Source organism: Neofelis nebulosa, chromosome 16 (assembly GCF_028018385.1).
Source record: "Neofelis nebulosa isolate mNeoNeb1 chromosome 16, mNeoNeb1.pri, whole genome shotgun sequence".
NCBI classification, from domain to species: domain Eukaryota; kingdom Metazoa; phylum Chordata; class Mammalia; order Carnivora; family Felidae; genus Neofelis; species Neofelis nebulosa.
Window position 1 is genome coordinate 27,128,806 of NC_080797.1, and position 20,470 is coordinate 27,149,275.

The 20,470-nt window shown below is 46.5% G+C and overlaps 1 protein-coding gene across 17 annotated transcripts in view; it reads left to right on the top strand.

Annotated features, from left to right (window-relative positions):
- PITPNC1 (phosphatidylinositol transfer protein cytoplasmic 1) overlaps positions 1-20,470 on the top strand; it is a 274,896-nt gene that overhangs the window by 138,999 nt on the left and 115,427 nt on the right. For 15 of the 17 annotated variants that reach the window (XM_058705661.1, XM_058705675.1, XM_058705670.1 and 12 more), the window contains 2 exons: positions 2,157-2,305; positions 19,014-19,110. In XM_058705661.1, coding sequence (XP_058561644.1) covers positions 2,157-2,305; positions 19,014-19,110 — 246 coding nt within the window. Of the gene's footprint in view, positions 1-777; positions 940-2,156; positions 2,306-19,013; positions 19,111-20,470 lie in introns of those variants that run through there. The other 2 variants (XM_058705664.1, XM_058705659.1) reach the window with 2 other exon arrangements.

The following is a 20,470-nucleotide window of genomic DNA, read 5'->3' on the forward strand; positions in this document are numbered from 1 at the left end:
GCCCCCAGACTGACGTTATCTTAGTGAGCTAAGGCTGGTGTCTGCCCCGCAGTGGCTCGTTCAGGAGCCGCTGGAATGATCAATGAGGCTGAGCAGACGGGCCCTTCTCTGGCCACTGGTGAATCAGCTGCCGGCCGCCTCGGCCCGTTCCCGTCTCCACAGAGCAGAAGCGCTTGAACCAGGGACGGCTCTTCTGTGTCAGGCATTGTCCTTAATGCCATGCATTCTTCACATGTGAGTGGGCTGGAGCTCCTGAAGACATGCGCCTTCTGCCAGACCCCTCCCCCACCCCCAACTAAAGCCCTTGGTGGCCTTTGGTTTTTGTTTTTACTTTAAAAAGTTTATTTATTTATTGTGTGAGAGAGAGAGAGAGAGCACAAGCTGGGGAGGGACCGAGAGAATCCCAGGCAGGCTCCGCACAGCCAGCGCAGAACCTGGCACGCGGCTCGAACCCACCAACCGCGAGCCCAAGTTGGACGCTTAACCGACTGACCCACCCAGGCGCCCCTTTACCGTCTTCCTTCTTGAAAGAGCCGTAGTTAGTCTTTATGAGCAAAAGTAAGAGCCAGAGTTACTAAGGGGAAGCCAGGTCAAACTTCTGATTGAAAATAAACTCAAAGATTGATTTTATCTTTGATGTTTCTCTCTCCCCTTCCTGTGTTTCTCCTCAGCACCCCCTCTTCCCCCCGGGTGTGCACAGCACGTGCACGCATGTACGCACATACACGCTCATGTGAAAAGCATTTTAAGTGCGGATCATCCTGGGGAGGCGTATGGCACAGAATCGTGGCACTGCCCTTTGAGGAGACCCAGCCTGCCGTTCCCATTGTCATGGTTACTGGCCTGGCCCCCAGGGCTGGTCTCAGACCAGAGGCTTTCAGCTCTTCTTCACACTCCCCTCCCTGCACCTGCCTCACAGCAAAAGAGGGACCTTCGGAGGTGTGTGTCTTCTCAGCCTTAGAATTGACCGCACTGTTGATTTGTCCGATTCATCTGCCCCCTTAATTTAAAATCTGTTTCTCTCTCTTAGGCACACAGATAGGAGACCTACAGCCCTGCCAGCCTGGGCTCTTTGGGGAACAACCCAGAACAACCCACCATTATTTTGCTACAGACCCAAGCCCCTTTTCCCCATCCCAGGGGCCTTGATGATAGTGACACAGTGTGTGTTGTTTTCACACCAAATCTGCCCGAAGGACCACAGCATCCTGTCTCCTGGCTCTGAGCAGACATCCTTTTTGCAAAAGGCATTTGACCCCCTCCTCTCTCTCTCTCTCTCTCTCTCTCTCTCTCTCTCTCTCTCTCTTCTCCATCAAATTAGTTTTGCCATGTGGAAAGTACACAGGGGGAAGAAATGCCTGTTGGCCCTGGGGTTTTCAGAGAGGCAGGAAGGAGAGTGGAACAGTTGACAAATGCAGACAGGGCAGAGAATGTTCCCATTGTATGTTGCTCCTTATTATCATTTTCCTGTAAGTACACGTGGCTTCTGGGAACCTCAGGCTGGAAGGCTCCACACTGTGGGTGCAATTGGATAAGAAAGAGTTAAAGACTCTGTAGATTCGCCTCTTTGCGGATCAGTCCGTAGAATACACGTTCCATTCTTGGTGGGGCTCCATCATCTGGAGTTGGCTAAAGCTTCAAGGTGATTCTCATGTCCAGCCACTCTTGAGAACTGCAGATCTAGGGGACAGAGAACTCCAGGAGAGTTTGAGACAGATGACGGAAGAGATAGGTGACATCAAGTCCACTTCTGCCCAGCAATGCAGTTAATTAGGCAGAGAAGGGACAGAAATAACACGTCCTGGCCTGTTTGTTGCCAAACAAAATCGGACTTTAGCACCATTTAACCCTGTAGGGCTGATGTTCCGCACCCGCCCCCCCTCCCCCCCGCCGCTTAGTCTGCCAGCCACCCCGGCAAGCATCACCAGGGTGATGTAGAACATTCACAGGAACACACCGTATCTACACTCTACTCACAACTGGTTCTCCTCCCCGCTCCGGAGGAAAAACAACACCAGGCCCATGTGTCTGCCTTCTTTTCTGGCAGAAAGTGCTGACCATAGTTGCTTGCCACGCCGTGGAAGTTGGGGGGGGGGGGGGGATGTTTTCGAAGGCAAGCGGCGGGGCTGACCTTTCTCCCACTGTGTGTTTTGTAGTACAAAATCGGACAGCTGTACATGATCAGCAAGCACAGCCACGAACAGAGCGACCGAGGAGAAGGGGTGGAGGTCGTCCAGAATGAGCCCTTTGAGGATCCTCACCACGGCAACGGGCAGTTCACCGAGAAGCGGGTGTATCTCAACAGGTAAGTCACGGCAGCCGGCCATCCACCTGCAGGCTCTCCCACGCCACCCTACGGCCGAGCTGGGGGCGGTGTGTGGGATAAAAAGGTGACCTGAAAAGTCACTACCTTTGCCCGCTCCATCCACCAGTCTCGTAGCTTCCCCAAAACAGAGTCCCCTGCCTTCGGCAAGAGAGTCCCCAACTGCATTTTCATGAGGAGGGGCTTTCCTCTTCCATTTCCCACCCGCTGGATGACACGTTAAGATGAAATTTGGTCTAAGGGATTACAGAGCTTTGTCTTCTACCCCTGGTTCAGTGTTAGCAGCGGGAAAGAGACGGCTTTGCCTGAGGGTTGTAGAGACGTGTCAAAGATGCAGTGTGCCACTGGGGTCTTGACTTGGTAAGCGTTCTCGTTCCTGCCAGGTGACCACGCGGGTGTTCACAAAGGGAACTGCCAATGAACGCTTGTCGTTGCTTCTTTGGAAGGGTAAATAAGCAAGGATCATAACCCAGCACTCATCGGGACAGCCGTTTCTGCTTTGCAAAGCGTATTCTTTAATCTCTTGCTGTTTTCTTACCATTAATGGCATAGTTGATTATCGGGGCTTGTCTGATCTTCTCCCCACCCAGTACCCATTTCCAGCCCGTTTTCTTCCATTTTTTTCTCTTCCAGGTCAGGACATTTGTATACTCACTGGAAATATATTTTATTGGAATTAACTGTCTGCTCCAGTGAACCAGTGGATGACTGGTTTGGTCTTTGCTATTCCTGTGCATTTCTGTGCATACTCTTTACCCCCACCTACGGCTCCTCCTGTTGGCCCCGATGTGATTATTCAGAAAGCATTTCCAACGTAATAACTGGACAGCGCCCCAGTTTATTCACTGATACTCGTGAATATTTATCCATTCTTTGTGCCTTGACCATGAGACATTTCTGAGAGGAGCCACACTGGGACTCTGCCATGCCCACATGGCCTCCACCTTCCAGCAAGCTCAGGTGGACTATTTCTTCTCGATGGGTGCATTTGGGTCCTGTCACTACGGTGTATGGAAATCTCTCAGGCCGATATCCTGACAGTGAAGGCCATGGGCTGATTAAACTGACATGTTTTAATCTACCCAGGGATGCAGTATCAGGGAATTCCTGAGTCACGATGAAATGCAAATGAGATTGATCTTATTCATCTATTAGGAGCTGTGAATTCGCAGGATTTGGAACCAGTTCAGCCTCCAGCCAGCTGCCGATTTGCAAGAGTAGCTGAGCTCTGGGACTGGCCTGGGGATGACTTCCTTACAGAGACCGGTTTCTCAATGTGCTGCTTTGGCATTCTTAGTGTGGAGGGTGAAAATCAAATACTGAGCAGGAATCACCTGTGTAGAGCAAAGAGGAGTGAGCATGATGTAAGAAAATAGATACAGACCTATGGAAAATTCCATTCCTTGGCAGACAATTGCCTTTTCCTAAATTATTGCTTAGGAAATGTTCCCTACATACCAAATTAAAAAAAAAAAATTAGAAAGCTTCATATCTGGGGTGTCTGGGTTGGCTCAGCAGGTTGAGCATCCAACTCTTTTTTTTCTTTTTTAATTTTCTTTTTTTTTTTAATTCACATACAAATTACTTAGCATATAGCACAACAATGATTTCAGCAGTAGATTCCTTAATACCCCTTACCCATTTAGCCCATCCCCCCCCCAACCCCTCCAGTAACCCTCTGTTTGTTCTCCATATTTAAGAGTCTCTTATGCTTTGTCCTCCTCCTTGTTTTTATATTATTTTTGTTTCCCCTCCCTTATGTTCATCTGTTTTGTCTCTTAAATTCCTCATAGGAGTGAAGTCATATGATATTTGTCTTTCTCTGACTGATTAATTTCGCTTAGCATAATATCCTCCAGTTCCATCCACGTAGTTGCAAATGGCAAGGTTTCATTCTTTTTGATCCCCGAGTAATACTCCATTGTATATGTACACCTCATCTTCTTTATCCATTCATCCATCGATGGACATTTGGGCTCTTTCCATACTTTGGCTATTGTTGATAGTGCTGCTATAAACATGGGGGTGCATGTGTCCCTTTGAAACAGCACACGTGTATCCTGTGGATAAAGACCTAATAGTGTAATTGCTGGGTCATAGGGTCGTTCTATTTTTAGTTTTTTGAGGAACCTCCATACTGTTTTCCAGAGTGGCTGCACCAGTCTGCATTCCCACCAGCAGTGCAAGAGAGATCCTCTTTCCCCGCATCCTCGCCAACATCTGTTGTTGCACAAGTTGTTAATGTTAGCCATTCTGACAGGTGTGAGGTGGTATCTCAGTGTGGCTTTGATTTGTATCTCCCTGATGATGATTGATGTTGAGCATTTTTTCATGTGGCGGTTGGCCATCTGGATGTCTTCTTTGGAGAAGTGTCTATGCGTGTCTTTTGCTCATTTCCTCACTGGATTATTTGTTTCTTGGGTGTTGAGTTTGGTAAATTCTTTACAGATTTTGGATACTAACTCTTTATCTGGTATGTCGTTTGCAAATGTCTTCTCCCATTCTGTCTTTTAGTTTTGCAGATTGTTTCCTTTGCTGTGCAGAAGCTTTTTATTTTGATGAGGTCCCAGTAGTTCATTTTTGCTTTGTTTCCCTTGCCTCCAGAGATGTGTTGAGTAAGAAGTTGCTGCGGCCAAGATCAAAGAGATTTTTGCCTGCTTTCTCCTCAAGGATTCTGATGGCTTCCTGTCTTACATTTAGGTCTTTCATCCATTTTGAGTTTATTTTTGTGTCTGGTGTAAGAAAGCGGTCCAGGTTCATTCTTCTGCATGTCGCTGTCCAGTTTTCCCAGAACCACTTGCTGAAGAGACTGTCTTTATTCCATTGGATATTCTTTCCTGCTTTGTCAGAGATCAGTTGGCCATACGTTTGTGGGTCCATTTCTGGGTTCTCTATTCTGTCCCATTGATCTGAGTGTCTGTTCTTCTTCTTTTTTTTTTTTTTTTTTTTAATTTTTTTAATGTTTATATATTTTTGAGAGACAGAGAGTGAGCTGAGGAGGGGCAGAGAAAGAGAGACACAGAATCCGAAGCAGGCTCCAGGCTCCAAGCTGTCAGCACAGAGCCCAGTGTGGGGCTGGAACTCGTGAACCACGAGATCGTGACCTGAGCTGAAGTCGGACGCTTAACCGACTCGGCCACCCAGGTGCCCCTGAGTGTCTGTTCTTGTGCCAGAGCATCCAACTCTCGATTACAGCTCAGGGTCTGATCTCAAAGTTTGTGGTATCGAGCCCTCACTACATTAGCCTCCTCGCTAATAGCATTGGATTCTCTCTCCCTGTCTCTCTGCCCTTCCTCCACTCTCTCTCTTTCTCTCTCTCTCTAATAGCCCTGGATTCTCTCTCCCTCTGTCTCTGTCCCCTTCCCCCATAGCGCTGGATTCTCTCTTCCTCTCTCTCTGGCCCACCTCCACTCTCTCTCTCTCTCTGTCTCTCTCTGTCTGTCTCTCTCAAAATAAATAAACAAAAACTTAAAAAAAAAAATAAACCTCGATCTTTTCCTGAAACAGAGCAAGAACTGTCCAGCTGTCTCTGTCATGGCTGTTTTCTCTATCAGAATATATGATGTTTATTTTAAAGGAGAATAATAAACATTAGTAAGAGGGAAATTTGTTATAAATAGAATATCTGGACTTCCAGTAATAGAAACTAAAGAGATGAATGTGGACCCTCCACCCCGCACCTCCTGTGGCAAACACAGGATGAAATACAACAATATAAAGCTGGCTCAAAACAAAGAAAGGGAAATCCTCAGGTACGAGAAATAAAGAGGAAACGCAAACCAGAGTGGAAAGCTGATGAGCTACGGCTCCAGACGCTGGGATATGTCAGAACTGACATACAGGGAATGTCGTGCCCATAAGGAGACAGGAAATGTGGGTTTGGGCCCCTACAAACGGGGTCTTGGAGCTGAGAGTCGTGCACAAAAATTGTTCCTAACGATCGAGTACTCAGAGAGGTTATCACTCAGAGGCACACATGGACAGAACTACTAAAGGTTTTATTAGAAGTAGAAGGAAATTGAGCCCAAGAAGGAGGAGCGGAGGATCCAAAAGTAATAAGCCGAGAAATTGGTAAACATCTCACTGAGTCTGAATCAGCATAGGATGTTTTAAAAATCCTGCTAATGAGCCTATACTCTTGGAATTTAAATAATGGACAATGATAGAAGATGAGAGGGTAGTAATTATCATAAAAAAAAACACTGTCAGTTGCTAATATTGTTTAAGAGGAGGAGACAAATGTTGATTGATTTAAAAACTGTTGAGGCATGTGTGCATATTCAAAAATGTAAAGATGACCTCTAAAGAAATGGTAAAACACTACAAAACTCCCAAGAGAAAATGTGATCCATCAGACAGAAAACAGAGTAAGAACAGAGACAAGCCTACAAAAGGCATGGTAAACAGAAAATGTAAATTTGGGGGGTGCCTGGGTGGCTCAACTGGTTAAGCATTGGACTGTTGATATTTGCCCACAGTTCACGGCATCGAGCCCCTCATTGGGCTCTTCACTGACATCGTGCAGCCTGCTTAGGATTCTCTCTTTCCCTCTCTCTGCCCCTCCTCTGTGCTCACTCCGGCTCACTCTCTCTCTCTCTCTCTCTCAAAATAAAGAAATAAACTTTAAAAAAAACATAAATTTTGATGGTAAGATAAAGCAAAATATATCAGTGGTCACACTGAAGGTTTGTAAGTTAAATCCCACACCTGAACCAGCTCAACAAACATAGGACCACACTGACAAAAACACAGGTAGCCTGAAGTTATAACTGGAGATTTTAATATACCTGTTGAATAAATGGATAGAGCAAATAGCCAAATTAATCTAGCACACATAGAGCAGATGTAAACAGCAGAATTAGAACTTTGATGTAGTGGACATTAATAGACCCTAGTACCAACATGCTTTTCTCTTTCTACTTCTTCTTCTTTTTTTTTTTTTTAACGTTTATTTATTTTTGAGTGAGAGAGAGAGGCAGAGAGAGGGGGATAGAGAATCTCAAGCAAGTTCTACACGGTCAGTGTAGAGCCCAATGTGGGGCTCAAACTCATGAACCATGAGATCGTGACCTCAGCCAAAGTTGGACGCTCACCCGAGCCACCCCGGTGCCCCACCAACCTGCTTTTCATAAACGCATGAAAATGTACAAAAAAACTGACGACACACTAGGCAAGAAATCAGTCTCAACAACTACCAGAAAATCAGTGTCATGTAGATCCTGTTTGCTGGTTACAAAGCCCTACAATAAGAAACTGACAACAAGTCAACTTCCTCATCATTCAGAAATGTAAAAATTTTTAAATAATTCATGGGATAAAAATGTCCATACTCCTTTTCTCGGCCACCTTTGCAGTTAGGGATGGCCATGTGGCCTAGTTCTGGCCAACCAGATGTAAGATTTTCCTCCCTGATGAAGAGTCTGGCACCCAGCTGGCTCAGGGTAGAGCACGTGACTCTTGATCTCTGGGTTGTGACCTCGATACTGCACTCCGTTGGGCGTAGAGAGATTACTTAAAAACAAAAATCTTAAAAACAGAGAGAGAGAGAGAAAGACGTCCAAGAGGCATAATCTTGCTCTAAGAAAGGGAGGAAATGAGAGGAGACTTCTGGGAAGGTAACTGACAGTGTCTACCACCCGGACCTTGACAATAAAACTGAACAGTAGTGCAAGAAGGAAACTGATAGACCAATCTCTGTTAAGAACACAGACGTGAAAAGCCCATATAAAACATTAGCAGATCAAATACCTCGGAGAATAATAATAATAATAATGATAATAATAAATCATGACTCGACCAGACTCTCATATTGTTAACACCAATATGGGAATTCAGCAAGATTGCTGGGGATAAAATCCATGTACAAAATCAGCATTATTATACAGCAGGAACAATAAGTGGAAAATGTAACTTTGACAAAATTCCATTAGAGGGGTGCCTGGGTAGCTCAATCTGTTGAGCCTCCAACTCTTGATTTTGCCTCAGGTCATGATCCCAGGGTCATGGGATCGAGCCCCACATCGGGCTTGGCACTGAGCATGGATGGAGCCTGCTTGGGATTTTCTCTCTCTCTCTCCCCCTCTCCCCTCTCCCCTGCACTCTCTCTATCTCTTTCTCTCTGTCTCTCTCTCTGGAAAAAAAAAAAAATCCATTATAATAGAAAAAGGATAGGCAAAGAAATTTAAAGGTACTCGGTAATCAATCTACAAGATATACAACATCTTTTTGGAAGGAAAAACAAAACAAAACAAAACAGTAGTGGAGGACATTTTTATCTTCTTAAAGTAGGCTCCATGCCCCCACCTGTGGCTCGAAGTCACAATCCTGTGACCAAGTGTCACATGCTCCACTGACTGAGCCAGCCACACATCCCAGTGGAGGACATTTTTAAAAACCCTAGACAGGGACACCTGGCTGGCTCAGTCAGTGGACCATGTGACTCTTGTCAGGGGTCATGAGTTCAAGCCCCACACTGGGTATAAAGCTTACAAAAACAAAACAAAACAAAACAAAACCGAAAGCACCCAAAATAACACCCTAGACAAGTGGTAATGTTCATGGATAGGAAATGCCGTATTATAAAGTTGCCATCAATTCCCAAATTATAAATTTTATACAAATCTAATTAAAATGCCAACAGGGTTGTTTCTAAAATAGAGTTTGAGAATATAATTCTAAAATTCCTAGTTGTTATAGCCTTATAATGAGGTTTGGTATCTAGCGGGGCAAGTCCCTTCTACTTATTCAATTTTTCCAAAATTGTTAATATGAATATTAAGATCAGAGAACCACCAATGATGTGAAGAATGACTGAAAAAACCAAGGGCATTTAACCTGGAAAGGCCAGACTCAGGGTGTGTGATGGTGTAGGCAGGTGGGAAAAGAATTAGACATGCATATTCGATAAGACCTCCAGGGGACCAACTGGACCAAGACCAACAGGTAAGAATGCCAGGAGAAAGGTCTAGGCTCAGTTTAAGGAAGGAATCCAAGTGCGTGTGTGAGAACCCAGAAGGGCGCCTTAAGAGTCCGTAATGCTTTTGCTGGGGATGCCTGAACATGAGCGGGGCTCCCACCTACCGGACTGTTCTTGAGCAGATTTGAACATCAAATAGGTGGTTAAACTGGGCACCCTTTCAGATCCCTTCAACCTTAATTTTCTATGCTCAAAGTAAGTGGCAGACATTATCCTGACTCACCTCCAGCATTCGTAAATGAGTAACCAATGAGACATTGGAGAAAAGTACTTTCTGTTCCCTTTGCACGAGTCTGAACTAGGTCCATCACTTTATAACATAAAAGACTCTTGGTATATTTGGAAGAGTGTGGCACATCTCTTAGGACCAGGGAGATGATGGTTTAGTAAGAGAAAAAGAAAAAATGTCTATGCGACGTACTAGAAAATAAGAATATGGATCTCCGTAATCATAAAAGAACACCAGATCCGTTACTTTGTTACACACTGGAGCCACCTTGAGTTAATCATGTCCTGCACGCACAGGTCATGGGACTGCTGTCTTGGCAAGGCTGCTTCCTAATTGAAATTCATTTAAATAGGTACTTATTGGAACTTTAAACGTATAGTGAATTGTTCCTCTATTAGGATCACTTAGTAAGTAACACGTGGCCTTTGCCTTCTGATCAAAGCAAGATCTGGGCTGACAGTGTTTAGCATTTGCGAGTCTATCCGTCCATCTTGGGAATGGTGTCAGGGAGGAAAATCTTTTGCTCAGCCCACTTAGGCTCTGTCAGCGGGGGCCTACAAATTAAACTAAAACTGACGGATTCGTGGGAGAAAAGACATTTGTTTTATTCATGGATGTACATGGGAGCCCCCCAAAAAACAGTCAGTTAGAGTTTGGGGCTTATATGCCATTTTACTAGGGGGCGAGCAGGGTGAAAGGGAAAGGCACTTCTGGAAGAAACAAATGGCTTGCATGAAAAACAAACGGGACTTGAGGAGGATGGATAGGAGATATGATAGTTTTGTGACAGCGGCTGTTTATTAGCCAGTTTCTTCTCTCGATGATAACTTCTCATCTCTGGTGATAGGAGTCAGTCTTCCCTGGTTGTGAACTTCCTGGGGAGGGGATTTATGACAGCTGAATTCTTTCGAGAGGCTCCGCTTTTATGCTGATAAGGGCAGTTCAGTGAAAGCATCTTCCTGCAACTGTTGATTCTCAAATATCTTCAGCTCCAAATAATTCTTACACTGCTGTGGGTGGCATCTTGGAGACCCCTTTGCCAGCCGCAGGGAAGTGGGTTCTGAGAGCTGGACTGGCATTAGCTGAGACGTCACCGTGCCCACTTAATAATTTACACGCAGGAACATCTGTGTCCCGTGAACCTGCATTCATGAGCTGGCAAAGTGAGTGAATTTTCTCCCTTACATCAACCTAAATTTTTTTTTTTTTTTTACATGTATTTATTTTTGAGAGACAGGGAGAGACAGAGCCCAAGTGGGGGAGGGGCAGAGAGAGAAGGAGACCCAGGATCCGAAGTAGGCTCCAGGCTCTGAGCTGTCAGCACAAGGCCCGACGTGAAGCTTGAACTCACAAAAATCGTGACCTGAGCCGAAGTCGACCGCTCAACCGACTGAGCCACTCAGGTGCCCCTCCTTATGTCATATGGGAAGGCAAATCACATTTAGAGATAGGTTTATCAATCTGTTCTTACTGGAGTTACTCAGAGCCTGGGTAGTCAGAGCCTTCTCTCTGAGTCTGACCTGAGCAGAAAGGACATTTCGTGGAAGGATGTCAGTGGCCCACAGAACTGCCTGCAGGCTTGAGAACGGGCAGCTGCCTGGGCACCTGCGAGGGGCCAAGGGCAGCAGACAGACTCCATTCTGCCGGCACCACCACGACTGCCATGGATGGGTCCAAATTGTCCCTTTTTTTTTCTTTCTTGCTATCACTTATTCCAAAATCCCAACACAAGCATCCCACTGAGTTTCCGATCCAGGCTCGGGCTGCCAGTGAGTGGGGAGAGGGACTTCCAGGCTGGTTTCCAAAGTGGCTGCATTTTACATTCCCTCCAGCAAATGTGTGAGGATGCCAACTTCTCCACGTAATCACTGCCACTTGCCATTGTCTGTCTTTTTGATTCTAGCCATCCTCGTGGGTGTGAAATGGTATCTCATTTTGGTTTCGATTGGCATTTCCCTCATGACTAATGACCGTTGAGAATCTCTTCTTGTGCTCATTGGCCATTTATTGGAGAAATGACTGTTGTTGTCCTTTGCCCATTTTTAAATGGGAGTCTAATGTCTTTCGAAAATGCCATCCGTCCTTTTATTGGCTTGTATCTCATCTCCCAGGGAGGGGATTCCTCGGGCCCCTCCCTACGGCGTCTGAGGCACCGCTGGGTGCACCGTTCATCTCGGCGGTTGCCTCATGCGCTCGGAACATTACATTACTTCTCCTACGTTAGTACATTTGGTGATTGTCCTTGGGCCTCCGATCCAGTTCAGTTAACCAAATAAGTGGTATTTCTTGGCTTGGCTTCAAAAAAAATCCCCGTTTCAACTGGCATCCAGGGAAAGGAGGCGAGATACTCATCAGTCTCTCCAATAGTGATTCTAAATAAAACCTGTCTCCCAGAATCAGATGCGGGTGGGTCTTTTCTCTGGTCCCTTTTCATTTTCTTTTCATCTGTAGCATCTCTCCCGTCCCTTCCCATGAAGCCTAGGAGGGGAGGGATTCAGGGATGGGGGTGGGGGGCATGGGAGAAAAGAGGGAGCCTATTTTTAGGCTTGTTTTTCAGTCATGAAGTGTCATGTTCTTCCCCACCACGGCTGCTGGATTAATTAGGCTGTGCTGGCAGCTGCCCGTCAGGGAGGGTTGCCAGCTTATAACGGTGATTCCGCCCAATGCCTGAATCGATCTAATGACGAGGACCACCTTTCTCCTGTTCCATGGCTCTGGCCTTCCAGGGTCACTCTCCCGGCCTCTGTGTGTCGCTGGGTAAGAGAGGGCCCAACTTCCCCAAGCTACGAGTCCTGTTTGGGCAAGCAAAGCCGCCCGCCGGTCACTTTGCCTACCAGCTCGTTGGTCCAGCTTGGTTGCCAGGGCTTGGCTCTTTCTCTCACGTTGCCTTTCTCTTCTCCCAGGTCTGCCAGATCTGCCAAGCAGATCGGTCTCATCTCTTAGAGCTTGCCCAGAGTAAGAGCTCAGTGCCCAGAGCTTGTGTGGCCTGGGGAGAGCCCGCTGCCCAGGCAACAGGTCAGAGAGAGATTGTCGAGGTCAAAGATTCTGACCTGCGGGCTTATTTCCTTGCCGTGTTGAAAGAATCTTTATGGTCAGTATTGAATGTTTGGAGTCAACCGTTACTCATTCAGGAAATAGCTGTTGGTGCCTGCTGTGTGCCAGGCACTGTCCTAGGTGCTGGGCATGCAGCAGGGGCAGAATGAGGATCCCTGTCCTGGGGGATCTTACCTTCTAGGTGGGAGTGACAGTGCGCAGTGGCCATAACGTATGGGAACATCAGATATTTCATTTTTTAATGTTTATTTATTTTAAAAAATTGTTAAGTGTTTATTTACTTTTGAGAGAGAGAGAGAGAGAGAGACAAGAGCGTGAGTAGGGGAGGGGCAGAGAGAGAGAGAGAGGGAGACACAGAATCCGAAGCAGGCTCCGGGCTCTGAGCTGTCAGCACAGAGCCCGCTGCGGGGCCAGAACCCACGGATCGTGAGATCATGACCCCAGCCAAAGTCGGACGTCCCACCGACTGAGCCACCCAGGCGCCCCTGAACGTCAAATATTTTAGAATATTTCATCTTACATATTCTACGGAAATATATAGTCAGTGTGTGAGTATTGAATATAATATTCAATAAATGAGATTGATTAACCTACTGTATTTTGTATACTGGAGAAGTAGAACATGTAAGCGACTTCCTCCCAGCGTGCCTTTCAGTCCATGCAATTCTGCTCCGTTCCGTCTCGGTCCTTAAGAACATGCTCCAGATTCTCACGTTGCCAGGATTCCCCTTCTGCTCCTCATTCACCTTCTCCCATGGGAACTCACAGGAACAGAATGTTGGCCTGGCTGGATCTGAAAAGAACTAGAACGTCCATCCAGTCAAACACGTGCCACCTCGGTCCTGCCTCACTCCTGACCAATGCCACTGACATCACGTGGCCCTCTCCCTTGAGTGCTTCCCAGCGTGCTAGCCGTGTTACCATAACGCTGTCCGAGCACAGCCTTCCAAGAACTGACACACAGGCAGACCTTTTTTCCCAGAATCCCAATGCAGACTGCTCTTAAAAAACATTTTTTTTAATGCTTACTCATTTTTGAGAGAGAGAGAGAGAGACAGAATCCAAACACAGGGAAACATAGAATCCAAAGCAGGCTCCAGGCTCTGAGCTGTCAGCGCAGAATCCGACACGGGGCTCGAACCTACGAACCGCGATCTCGTGCCCTGAGCCAAAGTCGGCCGCTTAACCAACTGAGCCACTCAGGTGCCCCCAAACTACTCTTTTAAGTAGGGAGAGCGGTGGTGGCATGTAAGTGAAATTACGAGCAGAATTCAAAGACCGGCCAGAACAGTCATTAATCGGAGATCAGCATACGCGGAACTGGGTACTGACGATTCTTATCAAATAATTGTCAAATGCCAGGTTGGAAAGAAAAGGTGAGAACATCCCTCCTGGACCAGCGGAAAATGAGGTTCTAAAAGGTAGCTTCGTCCTTTTTAGAAGTCCCTTAAGTGGGCTTTGCTTATGTGAGCACAATCTCCGCATCGACAGTGACAGGTTTCAGGGACACTGTGAGAAACGCCTGAGCAAAGGGAACCCAGACAGGCTGTCTTTCTGCAGGGAATGTTTTAAGTCCAAAAGGTGGTTGATTCTAGTGCTGCGTATCCCGCATGAGTCGGTGGGTAAAACAGCTCAAATAAAGATTCTGGTGCAGACCATCATAACTCTGATCCCCGTTGAGAAAATGAAATTAGACTCCATTTAGACCACATCTGGCCTAATGATGTTCAGTACCTCCTGGGGCCAAAAAAATATTCCCAAACGAGCCTAGATTGTAAAGAGAGATTAGATATCAGGGCAAGTCTGGCAATAATCTGGATTGTAAAGTGCCAGAAGCTTCTAAAGAAGGGATGGTTTGGGTTTTCAGTTCCAGAAGCTCTTGATGAAGTAAATAAACACGCTTCAGCTGAGACCAGTTAGGTTATGCCTGCGTTTTAGGGCCTTCCTATCAGATCAGTTGTAATTTAGGGAGACCTAGGGAACCGGTGAGAAGGTTTCAGTGACCATATCCACTGAGGTCCAAGGCCGGGTTTCCCAGTCTCGGCACTGTTACTAATATTTGGGGCCAGAGAATTCTTTGCTGTGGGGGCTTTCCTGAGCATTGCGCATTGTAGGGTGTTGAACAGCATCCCTGGCCCCTACCCACTAGGTGCCAGCAGCATCCCTGCCCCCCGTCCCTCAACCTCTCATTTGTGACAACCAAAAATGTTTCCAGACTTGGTCAAATGCGCCCCCCCCCCCCACCGGGGAGGGGTGTAGAATTCCCCCTCCGCCCCATTGAGAACCAGTGCTCTAGGGTGACGACCATACCAGTTTGCCCAGGACTGGGGAATATTCTGGAATGTAGGACTTGCAGCACTAAAAGCAGGACAGCCTCATGTAGACTGGGATGGGTGGGTCACCTGGGTGTGTCATTGATAGGTTCTGTGTTTCATACTAGAGTTTAAAAGTGGAAAAAAATACATAAAAGTGAAAAGCCAAGCGTTTTGAAAAGTCTGTCTTTGGGGGGCATTGACAGAGGTGTTTGGGCAACAGTATCATTCCACGTCAGCACGTTTTACGATTCTGTAAAGGCTTCAGGGTTTTGTCTGTCCGTCTGTCCCTTTCCTCCGTGCCTCTGAAGCCTGACATGGTGATACGGGCCATTGGGAGGTCTGGTCCCGGCCAGTGGATCAAGAGGACATGATTCAAACCGTGCCACCATTCCAGAAGAGAGACTCTTACATTTTTTTTTTTAATTGATGTTTATTTATCTTTGAGAGAGAGAAAGAGACAGAGTGCAAGAGGGGGAGGGACAGAGAGAGAGGGAAACATAGAATCCGAAACAGGCTCCAGGCTCCCAGCTGTCAGCACAGAGCCTGACACCGGGCTCGAACCCACGAACTGTGAGATCATGACCTGAGCCAGAGTTGGACACTTAACCAACTGAGCCACCCAGGCGCCCCCTCCAGAAGAGAGACTCTTGTTTGACACCTGGGAGTGAGTTTGAGTGACAGACTTCTTAGAATTGGAGGCTGTGTGACAGTATACATCATGAAAGTGACAGCAGCAGTGGGGACTAATTTAATTCCATTTTCCTTTGCAGCCCTGATAAATCATTGCCACGGGGAAAAATAAATTTTACTTCCTCAGACAAAAATGATTTGAATAATGATGTGCTCTGGGGAAAGTGGGGGCTGAGAGAAAGTCTGTTAGTGGGATTAAAATATTTGAATATTGTATCATGCAACTTTCTGCCAATGCCTCCTGCCCCCGGCCCGGTAAATGGCTTGTAGTGAGAGGTTTTCCTTCCTAGACTAATTGAAGAATCCTGTAAAGTGGCATCAGCCCTCTTGGCTGAATGTTGTGGGGTTTTTTTAGGGTGTCTCTTTGGAAAAGGCAGCTTTTTCCAGTGCTTCGTATCCTGGATGAGTTGGTGGATGAAACACCTGAGCTAAAGATTCTAGGGGCTGAAGTCCTGACCACGTACAAATAGGAAAGGTCTTGGCGTGGGTAGAAAATTGCTAGTGCTTTTCAGCCAGTCTCCTTCCAGGAAAGGGTTGTCGAATGGGGATGTGGTTCTTCTGGGAGGCTTTCTAAGTGACCTGGGGTCTGAGTTATGGAGGGAGGGGGCTGGGGCCCCAGAGTGCTATGCCTCAGGAGCCTAATGCGTATGGGGAGGGGTTCCACCCCCAGCGTGGACAGTGGAGAATGGGCTCTGATGCTTGTAGGGAGACCTAGGTACTTGGTCTTGGTCCGAGCTAGAGAATGCCTAGCTTTCTTTGGGGGAGATTCTACAATGCTGTTCCAGTCCATTAACAGCCCAGGGAAGCCACCTGCCTGTGAGTAGAAGCTGTGTCTTCCTACACCACCTGCTGACGCGCATCGCCCTGGGCTCTGGGGCAGAAAGGAGGGAGCCCCGGGGGGACTTGTGCTCATGCCCATTAACTGCAAGTAAGCCCAGCGCAATTTTCCCACCCTGCACGTCAACCCTGGTTGCCCTGCTGCTTCCGCGACAGAAAGGATAAATCAAAGGCAAAAGCTATAAAAACCCCCGTCAGGAAGCAGCTCCTTCCTTTCAAGCAGTGTGAACGTAAGGTAAATGAGCAGTTACTGCAGACCTGATTTTATGGGAGTGAGACGTTCTGCAGGAGAGCGGCAAGAAAAATCGCGATGCGGGGCAGAAAATGCTCCTGCCCACGCTGCCCAGCCCACTGGAGAGCGGTGGCCCTCTGTCTGACAACCCCCCCCCCCCCCAACTTCGGGGAAGCTTTGGGTCCCCCATTTGATTTGGCCCTGATGAGCCGCCCGGAGCTTTGGGTTAGGTCCGGCTGGCCACTGAAAATACATATTTGTCTTTAAAAAAAAAAAGGGGGGGTCCTGGACACTGTCAGAAATAAGAGAAGCAATTCGAGAAGACATGCGAGGTGCACAGTATTTTTCTGGCTCGGGTTGTCGTTTAAACTCCATGTCCGAGAGAGGGTGGGGATTTGGGGTTCTGTTAGCTTGATGGCCCCGTTTTCTTGGAATTCACAACTGCCCCGTAGTGTTATCGTCAACATGGTGGCCTTCAGGAGCTCAGAGTCTGTGTCCTCTCGGGGTCTGATGTCCGGCTAGGCCCAGAGTCCCAGACCCTTGAGCTGGAAGCCCCAGGGTGGGAAAGGAGCAAAATGGGGTGGGGGCCAGGGAGGCGCCTGGGGGGCTCAGTCAGTTGAGCTTCTGACTCTTAATTTCAGCTCAGGTCATGATCTCATGGTTCATGAGTTTGAGCCCTGCATCGGGCTCTGTGCTGACTGTGCAGAGCCTGCTTGGGATATTCTCTCTCTCTCTCTCTCTCTCTCTCTCTCTCTGCCCTTCCCTTCCAAAATAAATAAATAAATAAACTTAAAAAAAAACTAAAACAAAATGGTAGCATCCGGAAAGACACAAAGCCCCCAGGTATAGTGCTGGGGGCGGGGGCAGGGAGGTAGAATAAAATCATGCAGACATATTTAAGGAATACAGGGTACTATATATTTAAATATAGCATTTACAGAATTCTCTGGGCCTGTACTGCTGTAGAGTTGGCCCCTGAAGGAAAACAAAGCCAAATAAAACTAAACAAAACTCAGTGAGTCTTTGGTGTACAAAAGGTCTTGAGACCTGTGCCCCTGGGTTTTCTTTGTTTTAAGAATTTGTTTTCTGCTCATGGCTGCCCGGGTTCCTGCTCCAGGGAAAGGCTCCATCACTGTATCATTTCCAGTGGCTGCCTTAACAGATCCCCACACACTGGGTGGCTTCAAACAACGCAGATTTGTCCTGTCTCGATTCTGGAGGCCAGAAGTCTGAAATCAAGGTGTGGGCAGTGCTGATTGCCCATGGGGGCTCCGCGGGAGAGGCTGTTCTGTGCCTCCCTTCCAGCTTCTGGTGTCTGAGGCAATCCATGGCTCGTGGCTACGTCCCTCCTGTCTCCAGCTTCTGTCTTCACCTGGCTTCTCCCCCTCTGTGTATACCTGTCTCTAAATCTCCCTCTCCTTTCTCTTACGAGGACACTAGTGCCTGGAGTGAGGGCCTAGCCTAGATCCAACGGGATTCCATCTTGAGATCCTTAATTACCTACAAAAGGCCTGCTTTCACCTAAGGTTAAGTTCACAGGTGCTGGCGGTTAGGTCGTGGCTACATCTTTGGAGAGGACACAAGTCCCCCAACTCCAGTCACCAAGGGGCTATGTTTTGTTCTTCTTCATATCTCTAAAATCATTACTGTCTGTCGTTTTAGTTCGTTTTTAAAACATCGCCCTTGTGGATTGTTGAGCTGACACCCGGCTCTGACATTTGCCTCCGTCTCCCTCCCTATTCGGTCTCAAACATCCTGTCCGACCACTTCCGCCATATGACTCCTAGGAGACCAAGGCCAGGCTGGCCACACCCTCCCGACGGCGCACCTTCCAGGCACTGAAACCTCATGTCCTTGTAGATCAGGTCAAAGAGGACAAGCTAACAATCGTCTGAGGTTCCCCATCCCCACACCCAGGCTGCTATCTGCCTCCCCACATTTTAAGAGCGTATGAAGGGGCCCCTGGGTGGCTCAGTCGGTTGTGCATCCGACTTTGGCTCAGGTCCTGATCCCGTGGTTCGTGCGTTCAAGCCCTGCATGGGGCTCTCTGCTGTCAGTGTAGATCCTGCTTTGGATCCTCTGTCACCCTTCTCTCTGCCCCTCCTCCACTTGTGCGCGCGGTCTCACTCTCTCAAAGATAAAAAATAAACATTAAAAAAAAAAGCATATGAATATGCACAGAAAATGGTGAACTATGGTGAAAACCAGAGGGATGGGGAAGAGATGACCCGTGGAGAGAAGGGCTGTCTAGGCATGCCTCCACTCTCTCTGGCAGTTTATCCAGAAAGCTGTGGGAGCACGTGAGATTCTGGACAGACTCTTTCTAATTGTCTTTTTTTTTTTTTTTTTCCTCTTAGCAAACTGCCCAGCTGGGCTAGAGCTGTTGTTCCCAAAATATTTTACGTTACAGAAAAGGCTTGGAACTATTATCCCTACACGATTACAGGTAAGTCCGTTTTACAACCGGCAGGTCACATGTAGCAAGAGAACGTAGTGCGGTAGTCAGATTTCACTGATTCAGGGTTTATTATCCAAGCAGGGACTGTGAGAGCCCCGTAGTATCTGTCTCTTCACCATTTGCCTTCGTCCTTTGAGATCAGTGCTCTTCCTAGGGGGGGCTGGTAGGAATTGAACTAAACCATTCCAGCTTGCTTCTTAAAGTGATTTTATTAAATAGCTTGTGGAGAAGGAACGTGAAAGGTTTGTTGTTGTTGTTGTTGTTTTTGTTTTTGTTTTTTTTTTAGTAATATGTCTAGAGTTTTCATGATCCCTATTTCTCCCTATTTCCTCAGTAGTCCCCAAGTAATTTGGGGATGTGGTTTGTAAATAAACAAGTTTGTTTACTTTGATTTGTTTTACAGCTTCTCCCAAAACGTTGACTATAATTTATGTCAAAGGTTCTATTGGGTCTCTCTGCCCCAACTACTTCCTCTGCAGTTGGATAATACGATAATTATAAGATCACTTTCCCTCTTACTTGGAATGGGATGTTAATAAACTCTGTGTTGATTCTGAACTAGAAACTGTGCTCCCAAATTTGGAAGGTTTGGTTCCTGTCCCTCAAACACGAAAATTCAAGACCCTACTTGAATATCATAACAGGCTCTTCTTACTGGTTATAAAAGCTGTTTTTCCACTTAAAAGATTTCCTTTGTGGTTAATGAAATGCTCCACTGAAATTATTAGTCTTTAATTCTGCTTTTATAATGCCAGCTCGCTGGTTTTTAATTAGCCACAAACCTATAGGCTAATTGAACCTTGTCGTACAGTCCTTATCTGCCCAACCACAGAAGTATCATCTGTAAGAGTTTCATGAGCAAACATGGAGATATTTATGAAAGTTCAGTTTTTGGAAGGTTTCTTTAACATATTTTTAATAGTTATAATTCACCAGTAGTTGTTAGTTCTGTGGTTTTATAAGCCATGTGGTTGCATATAAGCATGGTCTAAATCATCATTTTGTCTCTCTTTTTTCTTTTCCCTCTTGCCCAAATGAACATCCGGGACCAGAATACACAGTAAGTGTCATTTAATCATTTTTAAATATTCAGTTTAAGAACAGTGGAGTAATTGGAACTTCCTGTGTCTTTCTCATCGTACCACGTAATAAAAAAATAGGGGAATAATTCAAATCAGAAATATTTAAATGTAGGCTATTACATAGCTGTATGTAATGCAATAACTTGCATGTTCTCATTTGTTCAAGAATATGAATGTTAATTTGAAATGCCTTGATATTCACCTTACATAATTAACTTTTGCTTGTATTTTTAAATAGCTTGACTGCTCTACTGGTGATAGTTCAATGTAATAG